General features: G+C 41.4%; 1 protein-coding gene across 1 annotated transcript; it reads right to left on the reverse strand.

Annotated features, from left to right (window-relative positions):
- Window positions 1-1,333: 1,333 nt before the first annotated feature.
- Window positions 1,334-15,159, reverse strand: stxbp3 (syntaxin binding protein 3). Its single transcript, XM_083939259.1, has 19 exons — window positions 15,113-15,159; window positions 11,490-11,539; window positions 11,264-11,345; window positions 11,067-11,143; window positions 10,906-10,978; window positions 10,685-10,785; window positions 10,144-10,289; window positions 9,671-9,764; window positions 9,275-9,399; window positions 8,394-8,492; window positions 8,249-8,306; window positions 8,093-8,158; window positions 7,744-7,824; window positions 7,268-7,403; window positions 6,773-6,879; window positions 6,514-6,612; window positions 3,054-3,139; window positions 2,432-2,580; window positions 1,334-2,012 (listed from the first exon to the last, which is right to left on the reverse strand). Exons 1-19 carry the CDS (start codon window positions 15,156-15,158, stop codon window positions 1,909-1,911), a joined length of 1,779 nt encoding a protein of 592 aa, XP_083795385.1. The 5' UTR covers window position 15,159; the 3' UTR covers window positions 1,334-1,908.
- Window positions 15,160-15,986: the final 827 nt, after the last annotated feature.

The raw sequence follows: 15,986 nt of genomic DNA on the forward strand, positions 1-15,986 counted from the left end.
ATTGTTGATATTCAGTTAAAAACAAATTGCAGGAAAACGTCCCTGCATTCATTTTCTATAAATCCAATCTACTGCACAGTTTAGTGTTTGTAACATTACCTTCATAAAAACCCTCCTCACCACTTAAAGACCCAACATCCCTCTCATGTTTGCTTCTTTCAGTAACACAGGAAATATGTGCACTTTTCTGTATCGTGTACAAAAGTAGTTAAGCATCTGTGTAACTGAAGCACAGCGACAGTAGAAGTAGGGCAGATTTGATCTATAACGTCACAGACGCTTCATAATGTCGTCGGGTCACCTATTATCCGTCCATGTGCGCTCCAGCAGGCTCGTCTATTGAGCTTTTCTGTTTATAAAAGGGCTTTTTTCTGTGTTAGGAGTATTAAGTTACTGCCGTTTTGATGGATCACAGTGATTAAATCCTTTCAACAAATTGTTCACCCCCGTGCAAACTTTTTTCAAGCATATGTAGCGTAACAACGAGCCATGTCAGAGTCAAACAAGCACATAAATAACCTCCCAAAGATCCTTTGTCCTGTTTGACTGATGGAGACGAATTTGCCGTTAAAAAGTTAGTCTGATAATAAGTTTTCTGCTCATCCAGGTACTTAAAGTGTAATTCAGGCGCAAAATCATCCCATGGTCTTTTTTTGCACTTACACACATCAAATAGCCATGGAGACAGTTTTTTTTCGTGTAACAGCTATTAACAGAGAAAACCGGGAGAGTCGCTAACAGTTGGACGTGGCTAACACTGATTAGCTAAGGGCGGTACGATGAATGCATTAAAGCGTCTTTTTTAACCACTAATGCTGCTCAAAATAACAGCAAACCTCTGCAGTAGCATGAGAAGAGTCCCTACACTTAAAACAAAGCACCACTTGGCTCTTTCCTTTGGGATCGACTTGAATGGACTTTACTATGAGAGGAGCTGGTACAGGGGCCTCTTTTGATAAACTCTGGGTTCTCTAACTACGTTGTTGGTGCTTTGTTTTATGTGTAGAGACTCTTCTCATGCTACTGCAGAGGTTTGGTGTTATTTTGAGCAGTATTAGTGGATAAAAAAGACGTTTTAAAGTCTTCACTGTAATGCCTCGAGCTAATCAGTTAGCCACATCCGGCTGTTAGCAACTCTCCCAGATTTCTGTTAATAGTTGTTTCACGAAAAAACTGTGTCGATGGCTATTTGATGTATGTAAGCGCCGAAAAAGACCATGGGATGATTTTGCGCAGGAATTACACTTTAAGTCATTCTCTTATATCCTCGGCTGCATCTCAGTCGACAAACACAACAACATTAACCGCAAACAGAACTCAGATCAGATTTGAACCACATTATCCGTTTATTAGTCGTTCAGTTCAAGAAAAAAACGTAAATACTCTTTTGTTAAAAACACTCTTCAAAATTACATAAAGTGTGACTGAAAACGTCAGAATGACACAGCAGGGACTAAGTGCTTACATACAGTATATACATCAGCTCGGTGCTACTTTCCACCACCATTCGGTCTCTGGACGTTTCTCAGAGGTCTTTCAGCGTGTAACATAATCAGGATCTCTTTTATGGACAAGGCAGTTAGGCAGATTAGATTGTTTTTTGTTTTTTAAACTTATGTTATAAATGTTTACAGTGGGATGAGGTCAATTCTCTTTTAATATGATGAACTATAAATGCCGTAAGCAGGCCACGTTTTTCGTTTTTTGACCAAGTTAAAAGAGAACTTGCTCTCATGCCCACTGTGAATGTGCACCAGGTTTGAAAAGAGTATTAAAATATAAAGATACGTATAAGATAAATTCCCTTCAGTCTTCCGTTCAGGAAGTTGAGTCGAGTGCACAGTGCAGAGTGACATGAGATGTAGAGAAGCTGGGGGAGTTTGGGGAAGGTGTTCGCTGGGACACCTCTCAGGCGTTGCTCCTTTCCTCTATTGTAAAAGTCTCCATGGGGCCTTTGCTCAGAGCCTTGATGTCGTTCAGGAGACGAGTCGGGGTCAAAATGTGGGACGACCCTGAAACGAAGAAGAAGAACTATTACGTCTCAAGCTAGAGAATAAACCAGGGGTGGGCAATTCCGGTCCTGGAGAGCCTCTGTCCATGTTTTAGGTTTCTCTCTGCTCCAACACGCCTGAGTCTAATGATTTGCTCGTTATCAAGCAGCTGAAGCTTGTCACAGTTTGATTGCTGTTAGACTCAGGTGTGTTAGGGTAGGGAGAAACCCAAAACATGCAGGACAGTGGCTCTCCAGGACCGGAATTGCCCACCCCTGGCATAAACCCCCTCACAATTCAGACTGGCTCCAGCAGGTGGTGTAAAACAGCTGGAAATAAAAAGATCTACAGAATTTTCTTCCCACATAGTCAGTGAGTACAGACTAAAATACTTAACATACCCAGAGAAATAACCAGAGTGATCTTGTACTAACGCTCACCTATGATGACCTCGCAGGATTTCACTGCCTGCGTGACCTCGTAGGCACAGCGCATCTCAGAGAAGCTGATTCCTCCGAGAACAAATACGATGAGACGCGAGCCGGTCCGGCGTTCGTCCTGAGTGCTGGCTTTGTGTTTCTGACGGGCACTGTGGAGCAGAGGGGGGGGCATTAGACAGTTTCAAAAGACAAAAAATTCGGAGCTGCAGGTCCAAATCCTGTGAAGAAACCACAAACTCAACATCCCAGCCAGAAAGTTAAGGAGAGGGTGATGGATCTAACACTGGTAAACACGGTGGTAGTCAAAGTTCACACAGGAGCTGAAAGCAGTAGCACAAATCATCACTAGAGGGCCCCAACTTATCACCTTCTTACTGTCTGCATTTGTCTGTAAAAGCAAACTGAGACCGTATGTGTGGAAAACGTTCTTTTTGAGTTACTGACATTATAGACACTGATACTTTTAAGTAGTGTTCTTGGAAACAAGGCAGGTGCATTCGACATTAAGTTGGTAAACAGGATCAGCATCTTCATCAAAGCATCTCTAGCAGAATTCATAATTATGTCCAGACACTATTGACCCAGGTCGAGTGTGATCACAAACAAAAAAAATCCACTGTACCTGACGGCCCCGGAGCCATTCCAGGCAGCAGGACACTCAGACTGGTGCGGCCACTCTTTGGTGTCCAGTTTGTTCTCCACGGCGTCCTGAAAGTGACCGATTTTTAACGTTATCGGACATTTGTGGAAGTTAAGTCCCATAGAGACCAAATTTTTTTGGGCAGGCCAAACACTTAACATAAAAACACTTCTTTTTACATTTGCAATCTTACAAGTTTGACCTTTTCGTTAATGAAGTGAAAACACGCAGTCTGTGAAACTTCTTCCATTAGCAGAAGACCCCTCTGTTACCACGAACCAAACTCTGAAGTACGTTTACGGGTAATACTTGGACAACCAAAAAAAACCCTGTGACAAATTCTGCGGCTAACTACGAGCTGCATCAGAGGATGACAAATTACAGCTGAAGATAGAGAAACAATCTGCTGTCAAACATCTCAGACACTTCAAACTGTAGCTGTGGATCTAAACTCATAAGGTTCGTCATTTCTGGCATTTCACTGAAAAATATAGATTTCTTTTTTTAAATCAACAGATTGGTTTTAACTAATTTCAACCAGATTATTTTAATGTTTCTAAGAGCATTTTATGTAATTTCTATCATTCTTTTATTGGAAAGCTTGTTGACATTTTCTTTTATTTGTCGGTTTTATGGTTTATCTGTGAGGGAGAAGAACTGTCTCAGAGGCATTATCAAAGTCTGCTCCAAGATCAATGAAATGAAGCTAACAGACTTAAACTCGATCTGGAGAAAACGAGTTATCCAGAAAGCCAGAAAGGTCATTAGTCATCCTGACCACATCCTCGGTCAGGAATTCTGTTCGATGCCCTCAGGGCGGCGTTACCTTGCCCCCCCGAGAAAGACAAACAGATTTGCAAATTCATTTATTCCTTCAGCCATCAGGCTTTTAAATGCTGCTGACAGCTCATGAACACAGGCCAGGCATTGTACACTTGAGAGTCTAATGTGTATATTTATTCCTTATTTATTTCCTGTTCCTGTTACACGCTGCTAGCTCCGGTTGCCTCTGCCAACCTGCAGGACTGACAGAGTGGATGCTGTACGTGTCTTTGTTTTAGTTTTTGTTTCTTGTTTCTATGTGACTGAGGCTGCAAACTGAATTGCCCTGTGGGGATAAATAAAGTTGTCTGAATTGAATTGAATTGAATATGCTGCCATACGTTCTGCTGACAAGAGGAAACAAAGAACCACATTTTACAGGAAACCAGGTGCTCTGGTGGTGAAGACTGCTCAGAAAAGGCTCTTCAGGTAATAACAGGAAAGGGAAGTGACGATGAGGAGAAGACACTAAAGAACTTATTAGGCTACAGTTCATCTATAGTTCCTCCTTTTTGGAATATGTTTCAATCTTATGTAACCACTTTTTAATACCTCACCTGGGGAACCACAGACTTATGTTTCTAAAAAGACAATCTCAACTTTCTATGTGACCACTTTCCTCAGCAGCATCCATGAGACACCAAACTGTGGAGTTTCAGTTCTGTGGAATTACAGAACTGAGATTCAGTAAATCAGGTTTTAGAAATAACCTTATTATTTTATGACCAAAGGGCAACGGAGTAACTCTCCCTTTCAGTTCCCCGTCTATTTCAGACTCATCAGCAGAGTATTAAATGTAACTGCCTCAGAGCTGATACATTATTTATGGCTCACAGTTCATATAACTTATCGGACTCAAAACAACCGGCCACAAGCCAACTACACAAAACAAAGTTAAAAGGTAAGTTAGAGTGCTGTGTGCATTAGGTTTGCCACGGTAGTAGGTGTTACCGGTGTATTTGCCCAACGCCACCACCATGGTTTTTCTTTTTTTTTTAATAGAAATAACGTAAATTAATGTTTGAACTTTTGGAGTTGAGAAGATCCGTTCTACAGAGTGTGGCGCCCATTTCTGGACTACATCAGTTTGGACCTTTCCTCCATTCTGTTGAAGGGACTTGAACGACCTTCGGGTACCGTAAGACTGAACCGCCAGCTCTTGTTTTATGTCATATGTTCGTTTCTCATGTAAGAGGTGCTGTGTACGTTTTTTGTTTGTTTTGTTATTTGTCTAGTTTTTGTAGACACTGTTTTGTTGAATGGAAACAAGAACTGCAATAAAAACAACAAAGAAAAACAAAACAAATGGAAATAAAACCCATTTAGTTAAATTTCGCGCATCAGCACCTATGTTCATCAAATACAAAAAAATCTATTTGTAAAATAGTATGAACGTAAAATATTCAATCATAACTAGCTCTAACATCTCTCCTTCATTGCATGTATAGGTCCTGTTTGTACATGTGTGTATTTCGGGCCTGTGTGTGTAACATGATTAATAATAAGAGTGAAAAAATTCAATTTCCCCGTTGCGGGATAAATAAAGTAATTCGTCTTCTTCTTCATACAACAGACGTTGCAGTTCTGACTGAAAGTGTCTGCTCCGTACAGCAGGAGTCAGGTGATAGGAGAAAGGAGAGTTTACCCACAACAAGACGACGGCAGAGGATTTGGTTCAGAGTTAAACCCAATGCTGACATAGAACATGATAACGCAAATGCTGCAATCTGTAAACGTTGAACACCAAAGCCAAAGCTTGACTGGAGAGGCCAGAGATCAAAGCACGGTAAGCGCTCTACAGATATCGAGCATCATCGACGAACATCTTTTCATGTAAAATGTCCAGTGTCATCTGTAACACCGGTGTTGTCACAAGTTTATAACGTGGGAAAATGTCCTCACCGTGGCGTCCCTAGTGTGTATGACATGTGTCTCTTCACAGTACAAACGTATACAGGGCAGCAGGTGACCGTGACATCCTACCTCTGTTTTAACACAAAACATCTCAGCTCACTAAAACAACCTCATTTCATACTGTAAAAACATTTTTGAGGGATTGTTGCTGAAACAGAAGGACCGTCTCCAGGGATCAGCACATAAGTGGCGCATTATTGAGCCCCGCAGATGCTGAGAGGACGGCTCTCACAAATGGTTGAAGCCGTGCAGCACAACGCAAACATATATGTGACACTGCCTATCAGATGACCTGGATCTGATGACCTCGTTTTGTGGCGCTCTCACAGATCTGATCGTCCCTTTTTTATGAATGCCTTTCAGAGGGGGGACTGGGGTTAGCACAGTGACCTAGATCGAGCTAGACATACGACATCCTTTATAAGACATAACTCACGTTCTTTTAGTTTCTCATTCCTATCCTACATCCCATCTACACCCGCTTTAAATCACTGTCTCCTAGCTGCACCCAAATCCTTTTCTCTGGAGTTATGCTACTTCATCCATTATGGTATCTATAGTTGCTAAACTTCCTGGAAAGGAAATAATTAACATTAAATAAATGCTATGTGATCGTGCAGAATTAATAGCTGCTAATAGGATTATTATTATTAGTTATTTATTAAATATAATACATGACAGAAAATTGTAATCTGCTCCCACTGACCTCCATCACATCTTTTATGACAGGAGTCCATCTGGAAAGGTTGTAAGTCTGATCCTGGGAACGATCCCGTCTGGTTGGTTTGCGCGAAAAGAAACTAGGCTAGAAACAAAAAGTACAAGAAACAGTAATCAGAGTGACAAAACTGAATAGACAAACAATGACACCAGAACAAAATAAAAGTCAGAGTGCATCGCAGGAACACTCGACTACATAAATCGCAATCAAAGGCATCAAATGAATGATCCTCTGCTGCACATACCGATGTGATGATAGGGACTCCCAGTTCTTTCCAGTTCAGAATAAACTCTCGATCGTCCTCGATCTTTACATGCTGGATGAGTTTGCTTAAGTTCTCGTCTGTCGTTCCTGTTTACACGCAAACAAACCAGTGTGAAAAGCTGGTGACGGAGAATCCGGGCTGCATCCTATGAAGTCAAAGCCATGAAAGGTCTTGATCAAGAAGGAAAACGTTAGGTTTTATGCCCATTTTATGATCTTTTAGAGGGAATTTTCAATAACTGGAAATTAGTTCATCCACATCCTCGGCATCTACAGTATTCACAAATAGGCTGTGGTATTTTCATGTAATGATCTCCATTAAATACTGAAAAAACCTGCAGCAGGAGCAGCTTTATACTGTTCTTTAGATCTTGGTGCCTCTGAACAGTTCCTGGAACTAAACAGCTGTAAAACTGTAAAAATGCCACTTTACAGAATGCTGGAGAACCGACAGTGAAACTAAAGACTGGTGTACCGCTGACGCTGAAGATGTAGAGCAGCACAGCTCTGATCTTGTCGTGGGTGCTGTATGGGTGGAGCAGCACGGGCAGCAGGGTCCTCATGGGATCTCTCACCTTTACCCCCTCCACATCCAAGCCCACTGCGAGGTCCTACACCGAGACAAACGTTATATTTTTATCTTTCATTTAGGCTGGGGATATTGTGAATGTTTGCACTTTTTAAGACGTATTTACTCATGAAGCTCTACTTATTTCTCACTGATCAGTTCAACTAACAGACTTCTACTAAATCTCTGCTTAGGAGGTAGTCAGAGGTCAGAACACGGCTGGTTGGAGGTCAGCTTCTTGTTCGAGGAAACTTCAACAGGGCTGATACTTGCGCTCATGAAGCGTTTTACCTGGCAACAATTAATCCTTCTCCTTAAAACCACCACCCATCCATTAACCTGTCCAAGCAGGTTTAAATGGTAAATGTTGGGCATAGACAGACCTGTTCAGCTTTGCAGAGTTTCTCCACGTTGTTTGAGAAGTGTTTCATGCAGTCCTCTGCCAACTGCAGGTGAACGGTTTTCTACAATTCAGACCAAAGAGAAAAGTTAAGTAACAATATGAACTGAACACTTATATACAAGTATTGACACTGGAGTTGTGATTTCCTTTATTGGAAGACAAAATATTAATCAGAGGCCAGAAATGATGACTTTTGTTCTATTATGCTATGATGAAGTCAACCCCACATGATAGCAGGCGCCACACCCAACCCCAACATAATGATGAGCTAGCTCTATAATTACAGATATCCCTCCAAAAGCTATGTAATTGATACTGGCAACACATACCTCCGTCACCTGTTTACGGAACGCAGGCATCTTCTTCATCATCTGGGCCAAATTGCTAATAGTGATCTGAAAAAAAAGGAGTTGTTAAGTTAAGATATAAGCCTTTTAAGTATGAATTTGAGGATTCCCTGATTTAAAGAGACCACGGTACTTTACCTTCCCATCTGGCTGCTTCTTGTTTGCAGACATCTCCTTTACCAACTTGCGGATTTGTCTATTGTAAGAAAAGAAATTGGAGTTAGCATCGTGGTGAGGAAGACAGGAATGGGACACTTTGGTCTTTTGGATCGTGCACACTTACTCTGAGACGTCAGCGATGTGCTGGTGTCTCAGCTTAACCCAGAGAAGGTCGTCCTCGTTGAGCAGGGCCTGCTTCTCCGAGCCGTCTTTAGCCTTGTACCTGGCCACAACAATAACCAGATAATTGATTTAAGCTAGAAATGTATAGAGTGCTGCGGGGGTGACATATTTTTGTAGGCCGACCCAAAGGTTAGCATCGCCCAGGTTCCATCGTTAAAAAACCAGTGGGGTTTTTCCATTGGCTTCTGCAGGGAACAAAAGTTTGAAACTGCCACGTTTCCTTCATCTTCATACATGAACACAACCTTTATGATTTGTTTTACTGGCTAAAGGTGCTCCGACTGTTCCTGTTGAACAAAACGTTAAAATCTCTCGGGCCTGTGTTAACAACAGACCTTATTTCATGCATCTTAGCATCTTTTAGGAGTCATTCCTGGACCACTCTATTATCTAAATAGAAAAAAATGATATGGTGCAATAAGGATATTATCTCATCTGATCTTCAACCACTTATCCAGGGTCGGGTCGTGGGGGCAGCAGCTTTAGCAGGGGACCCCAAACTTCCCTTTCCGGGGCCACATTAACCAGCTCTAAATGGGGGATCCCGAGGCGTTCCCAGGCCAGTGAGGAGATATAATCTCTCCACCTGGTCCTGGGTCTTCCCCGAGGCCTCCTCCCAGCTGGACGTGCCTGGAACACCTCCCTAGGGAGGCGCCCAGGGGGCCTCCTTACTAGATGCCCGAACCACCTCAACTGGCAACTTTCAACACAAAGGAGCAGCGGCTCTACTCCGAGTTCCTCACGGATGCTGAACTTCTCCCCCTAAATAAGGATATTCTGTATGTGTGAACACAGTGAGTCAGTAGGAAGAGCTTGTATTACGTGTAGGTGTCGTTCTGGACATCAATGAGGTCGTAAGCCATGGCCTGGTAGGTCAGCTCATGCAGGATGGGGCTGACGGGGTCGAAACCTCTCTCCACTATAAGCAGCTGGGCCTGGGTCTTTGCCTTTTGACGGGCAGGGAGGATACAAAGAAGTTCAAGTTAACTTACTTAAAGTTACATAAAGTTGAAATACAACAGAAACGTTAATAGTGACTTTTTCTCGACTTCTGAGATGGCGCTTTGCTGAAACCACTGCAAGCTTTTCTCTTTTTGAATTTCTTGTGAAGAGCAACGTTACTCTAAAAAATGACACCGTATTTTCAGGTCCACATTCGCTCCCTGAGCTCAGATCTTGTTTATTCTATTAACACTTTTTGTTCAGCCGGTGTCTCACCTTTTTCTTGCCACTGTCATCCAGCTCGTAGTGTTTGGCCAGTTTGTTGTCCACCAGCTCTGCAAAGGTCTTGGCGTTCTCCATGTTGGGGTCTCTAGTTATGATAGAAATAGTTTTCCAGGAGTTATCACGGGCCGGTTAACACAGAGCAAGGCAGCACTGATACCACTATCAGTTAGAGGCAGTGTACTGATTTGTAGAAAAATGGATATTGTGGTAAAAATAAAATGATACTTAAGATAATGAAGCCACACTGCTCTTGTTTGGATTTACATTTAAGTTTTAGGGTTTGTTAAGCCAGGACAAAGTCATTTAACATCTGTCTGTAACTGTATTTAAGCTTCATTTCTGTCCTGACACAGTTCAGTAACAAATTCAACGGTCTCAGTTCCAGTGTTTCTCGTAAAAGCTCTCACTCTGCTCGGGGGCTGAGGTGTGTTGTAAGCTGAGAAACTATATCTTCTCTGGCTTACTTCTTGTATCGGACCCCTGGGTACTCGTCCAACGTGGCACAGAGCGTGACGAGCTGGTCTGCGAGTGTCTCCAGTGTCTTCTTTTTGTCCTGACTGTTGGGACTGTAGATGCTTTGGAAAGCCCCTGGATTTTCACATGTGAACACCTGAAAAGCATTCAAAATTTGCATGTAATCATAAAATAAAGCATCCGTGGAGCTTTTCTTCAAACTCTAAATACCTTCATATCAACAAGAATAAACAGCTCTATAAAACAAATCAGAACCTTCTGACCTTTTTGTTTTTTTAAATACAGAGAACCGCCAGTTACAGTTTCCAAGCCATTGGTATGATACGGTTTGTGAAATCATTACATCATAGGTCAAAGCAGCCAACACCCATGAGCTTCACGCAAACACTCCAAAACTCTTCCTTCCAGTAGCAACGTGACACTAAACTGCAGCTTAATCTTCCCTCAGTTACCAAGCAACAGTCTGGGTAAAAAGAGGAAATGGAGCCTTACAAAATAACCTAAAACAACACACTCTGCAAACCCACTCACTTGTGCCTCTTGTGGCATGAAGGACATGTTTATTTCTTTACAGACTCGTATGTACTTCGCACAGTACAGCTTCATGTTGTTGAACAGGTCATCAGGACAATCTGTGGGACCAAAACGCGTTTAGTTTGTATCTGTTTAACAAGGAAGAAATCATCCAAACATCATTTTGATCGTGTTGGATAAAACACAGAGAAGTAAAGTCGTATTTTTAAGTTACTTACAGTCAGTGAAATAAACATATGCTGCTTTATATTTAGGTTTGGACTTGAAGTCGGCAATGAAGGCCTCCACACACTATGAAATGAAATGAAATTTAATCAGTTTGGCAGAAAAAAAGAATGAAAACTAGCTTAGCAGAAATGAAAGGGTTATAATGGCAGACCTTAGCGGTTGGTGACATGAAGTAGATGGCCTTCATTTCTGGAACAGGCTCTCTGCTTTTGAACAGGTCCTCTACAACTAAAGACACAAAATGTTTAGTTTGACAGAGTAGCTACAGACATCCACATCCAGACTGCAGCTAAATGAGCCTGTAACTAGTATCATATAAAAAAATGATTCACTGTAGAGGAAACCTACTTGTTATTTTCTCTGACATCAGATCGGACATTTTGCAGCATGATGAGAGGAGCTTGGTGGTGAACTGGTCCAGAATCAGTATCTGTGAAACATATAAATCAGTAGTGGTCGGTCAAATAATGCACCACACTGTAATACGTTGCTAGAAATTACAAATCTGCTTTGAGTCACAATGCACGAATGGAATAAATCAGTTAAAAGTTAAATATTTGGAGGGTCCCCCTACCTTCCATACTTCAGATTTACTGCAGTCTGCGATAATTGTGTCTTTTATTCCTGTGAGAGACACAGAACATGACATGTGAAGAACATGACTGACACCAGGAAAACCCACTGTTCACGACCACACTGTTCTCGTGCTGGACACAACCTCAAGTGATCATAACTCAAATAATCCATTACATACATCAGTCGTTGCTCAAATAAACAGCCTGTTTACAGAACTTGCTCTTGCTCTTCAAATGTGTTGTGGCCATTTTTTTGGTATGATGAAAAATCGGTCCACAGCATGAATGGAAACTCACGAGACGTGTATGATATGTCTACCATGTTAGAGATATGTGTGCGTGTGCAAAAACTCAAAAAAGTCATTCTAGTTAGTGTTTAGTTTATGAAATAAAAGAGTATAAAAACAAGGCAGTTAGCTATTAAAACTACACTGTAATACGTCCGTCCGTCTCAACGTTCCTACCTAAAGGAAGGGTTTTGTTCCCACTGTTTGCACAAGATGCTGTTTAAATGCTGTATAGGCCTTTTTAATGGAATTTGATTGCTAGGCAACAGCCTTGGTCCTTGTTAACTTCCTGTCAGTGGATGTTATTCACGTTCACTGCAACAGGAAATGAACTGAGACACATTTAGAATGTTTTTGTTTACATCTTTAAAAAGGTCATATAGATATTATCGATATCGCGACTTGTTGCTGCTCATGGAGGAATTGTTGGGTCTCTGTAAATCATAAATAAGTCACAGTGGTCTAGACCTAATCTATAGACCTTTTCAACAGAATTCCATTGCTAGGCAACAGCCTGGGTCCTTGTTGACTTCCTGTCAGCTGATTAGTCTAGTCATTTTATGAGAAAAAGTTGAACAAATTGCAACAGAAGCAAACTCAACTGATTTTGTATCCTCACTGCGTCCTGAGTAAGGGGAAAAAAGCCCAGAGGGGGAAAGTTTTGAAAAAGACCCAAGATAGATGACAACTTCTGAGTGGATTACTTACATCAAGACAAACAAAAAATGTATTACCAGTTTTTTAAAAATAGTTTGTTCACATGTGCAAACGGGACAGAATCGAACAGCGTACCAGAACAGATCCAAACATTGGGTAAAGCCGGGTAAAAATGTCTTGTTGAATCTCATATAACAGTAAAATACTTAATGTTCAGGTCTGAATGAACCCATTTAGTCGACCCATGAGCATTGATTAATGGAGGCAGTAAGAAGGACTTTAAAGCAGGGACTCAGTCACTGCTGAATGGATTTCACTCCTGTAGACGACTGAGAACTAGAACTGGATCCTGCAAAAGATACAAAATTACACAATAAACACAGAAACTGTTTTAGCTCCCTTTGTCTTCTGCATTCTCCTGTTTTTATCTCAGACTCATCCCCAGTAAACAGTCCCACAGACCCAGCCCCAAAACCCATATCTGCTATAATGATTAATAAAAAAGGACTTCTTCCTGTCTCCATTCATTAAAAATGAGTAGACTAAATAGGTTGTTTTCACACCTTAACACCAAGTCTACGGAGGTCTATGGAAAGATTTGTAAACAAAGAGACGCATCGCCATGATGTCAATCAATGCGTGTGACGTGTTACGGCGTGATGACGTATGGACAGCGGGAAGCATTTGTGCGAGGCCCAGGCAGTGTGAGTACAAACGGGCCTGGGGCGCGGGGGGAGAGGGAGGGGGGACAAGTACCCTAAAGCCCGGGGCGCGGTGCGGAAGGACAGTGTGAGTGCGCTCTTACTGTTTTATGTCAACAAGACTTTTCCACCTGGCTTTACCCAGTGTTTAAATCCGTTGTGTTAGTTATGAAAATCAGCACATATGTAATTAGATTATGCCCCATTTGCTCATGTGAACAAAGAATTTAAAAAACAATCTTGTAATACATTCTTTGTTTGTCTTGATGTAAGTAATCAACTCAGTCATTTTAATGGTGATATCTGAAGGTCATTTATTTTCCGATTTGTGTGAGAATGCACAGTGAATATTTGGGTCTTTTCCCTGAAACTTTCCCCTATTGGGATTCTTCTGAGCTTTTTTCCTTACTCAGCACATACTGAGGATACAAAATCAGTTGAGTTTGCCTCTGTCGCAATGTGTACAACGTTGACCCCTATTTTGTCTTGAAATAGCTGGACTAGATGTCATTCACATTCACTCGAACAGGAATCAAACATGGACACATTTAGATTGTTTATGTTTACATCTTTGAAAAGGTCTTTGTGTGAAGTGTCTTAAGATAACTATTGATAAGGCATTATAAATTAAATTTAATTGAATCCTCAAGTTTCCTTCATGAAGGCTTTAATTTTCAATTCTATTCAATTTTATCTATAGTGCCAAATCATAACAAAAGTTATCTCAGGACACTTTACAGAGTAGGTAAAGACCACACTCTATGACTTATTTATGATTTACAGAGACCCAACAATTCCCCAGTAGAGTACGGTGGAGACGAAAACCTTCACTATAACAGACAGGAACGTCAGACAGACCCAGCTCTGTGGAGGACGAACATCTGTCTGCACCGGTTGGGGAGGAAGAAAATGAGAGAGAAAGACAAAGACAGAGAGACAGACACACTTCCAGAGATGCAAGCAAACAAACTGTAACAGTAACTATAATAATATCTATAGTAATGTGAATATGACGTATATGTTATATCGGTTAATACAGCAGAATAGTAGGAACAAGCACATCTAAGGTGACAGAATATGAAAATAATAATAATTATGACAAACATGATCAATGATGAGTAGGGACAATAGCAGCTATGGTACAGCTAGACACACCACTGATGGTGTTTTTATGGCTACACATTTTATAATGTATAAGACTAGTGACAGTATATAATATTCAATTTATTCTAGAAAGATGTTAATTCAACTTTATGGTAATTTCAGTGACTGTGATTTGTATAAAGATGAATCAACACTTCAACATCAACAGTAACTGAATATTAACTGAGCATCAGTACTGCTAGCTTAGCTGTTTATCGTTATATTAGACCCGTTTTAGCTCATATTACATTTAACGTTGCCCCCCAACCCGACAACTAAGTGTAACGTTATGATTTCCCTTATTTACCCCCAAACACAAACACTCACCCCTGCGACATCTTATCCGTGACCTAACACAACCAAGGAGGGCAGCGCGGACAGGAAACACACCTTATTGTTGGTTTTTGGGGGTGGTGGGTGAGACACATATTTACCCACAACACCTTTGAAAATGTAGTGCCCGTTAACATTAGCTGAAGTGTTGTGTTTGCTAACTTCAGCCTGTTGATGTGAGGTGGGGCTACATGCGACAGACAGTGACCTCAGTCCGACCAGACTCTCTCCCAAAGTTAATAAAGAGTCGTCGTCATAGTAACGTTGTGCTAAAACAAGTGTTAACACAAGGGCACTTCGCTGTTAGGTTCAAGTTTGTCAACTTCCGTTGGGATAAAACAGCAGAAAGGAAACTCAACTGTCATTCCTCCGAGACGCAAAGGAAGAAGCAGTTAGTAAAAACAGCAGGTACTTTAACCGCGTTCACAGTTAAAGACACAAAGTGTTAGTCTGTTTCACACGTACAACGAAAACACTCTCCACACTTTGAGGCGAACTTACTTTTCCAAACTATTCTCTTTAGCCCGTGGTCCGAGCCCGCTGCCATCTTGTTTTTTTTTGTTTTTTTTAATTCCTCTGCGCCTCTTCCTGTCCCGTGTCCGCGCACTCTGACGTCATCTGCGTCAATAAGTGTGCGACGGAGCGCGGCTGTAGTTTTTATCTATTACCACCGATTACCGCCATAAACTGCTACCGCATACAGCTGACTTTGGCTGTGTCATCTCTGTATAAATATATAATCCTGTTATATGAGAATGTCTGCCTTATGATTCAATCAAACAGGTTTTAATAATTATTATAAAATAAAATAATAAATATATTGGGTCAACTGGCATTCATCAACCTTTTCAATGGAATTCCATTGCTAGGCAACAGCCTGGGTTGTTGTGTACTTCCTGTCAGCAGATGTCATTCTCATACACACACTGAAACAAATTAAACAATAAACTGGGACACAATTAGAATGGGTTTGGTATACGCCTAATTAAAGTAATAAAGTCAACATCCCAAACTAAACAATCAGAAATATGTGTGCTAAAGTGCACTTTTGGGTTCCAAAACACATGCCAAAGTGCCCTCTAGGAGCCAAAACGTGTGCTAATGTGCCCTCTAGGAGCCAAAACGTGTGCTAATGTGCCCTCTAGGAGCCAAAACGTGTGCTAATGTGCCCTCTAGGAGCCAAAATGTGTGGTAATGTGCCCTCTGAGACCCAAAACACATGCTAATGTGCCCTCTAGAAGCCAAAATGTGTGCTAATGTGTCATCTAGGAGCCAAAACATGTGCTTAAGTGTCCTCTGGAGCCAAAACACTTGCTAAAGTGGTCTCTAGGAGTCTAAACGTGTGCTAAAGTGCTCTCTGGAGCCAAAACGTGCG

Source organism: Echiichthys vipera, assembly GCF_963691815.1.
Source record: "Echiichthys vipera genome assembly, chromosome: 3".
NCBI classification, from domain to species: domain Eukaryota; kingdom Metazoa; phylum Chordata; class Actinopteri; order Perciformes; family Trachinidae; genus Echiichthys; species Echiichthys vipera.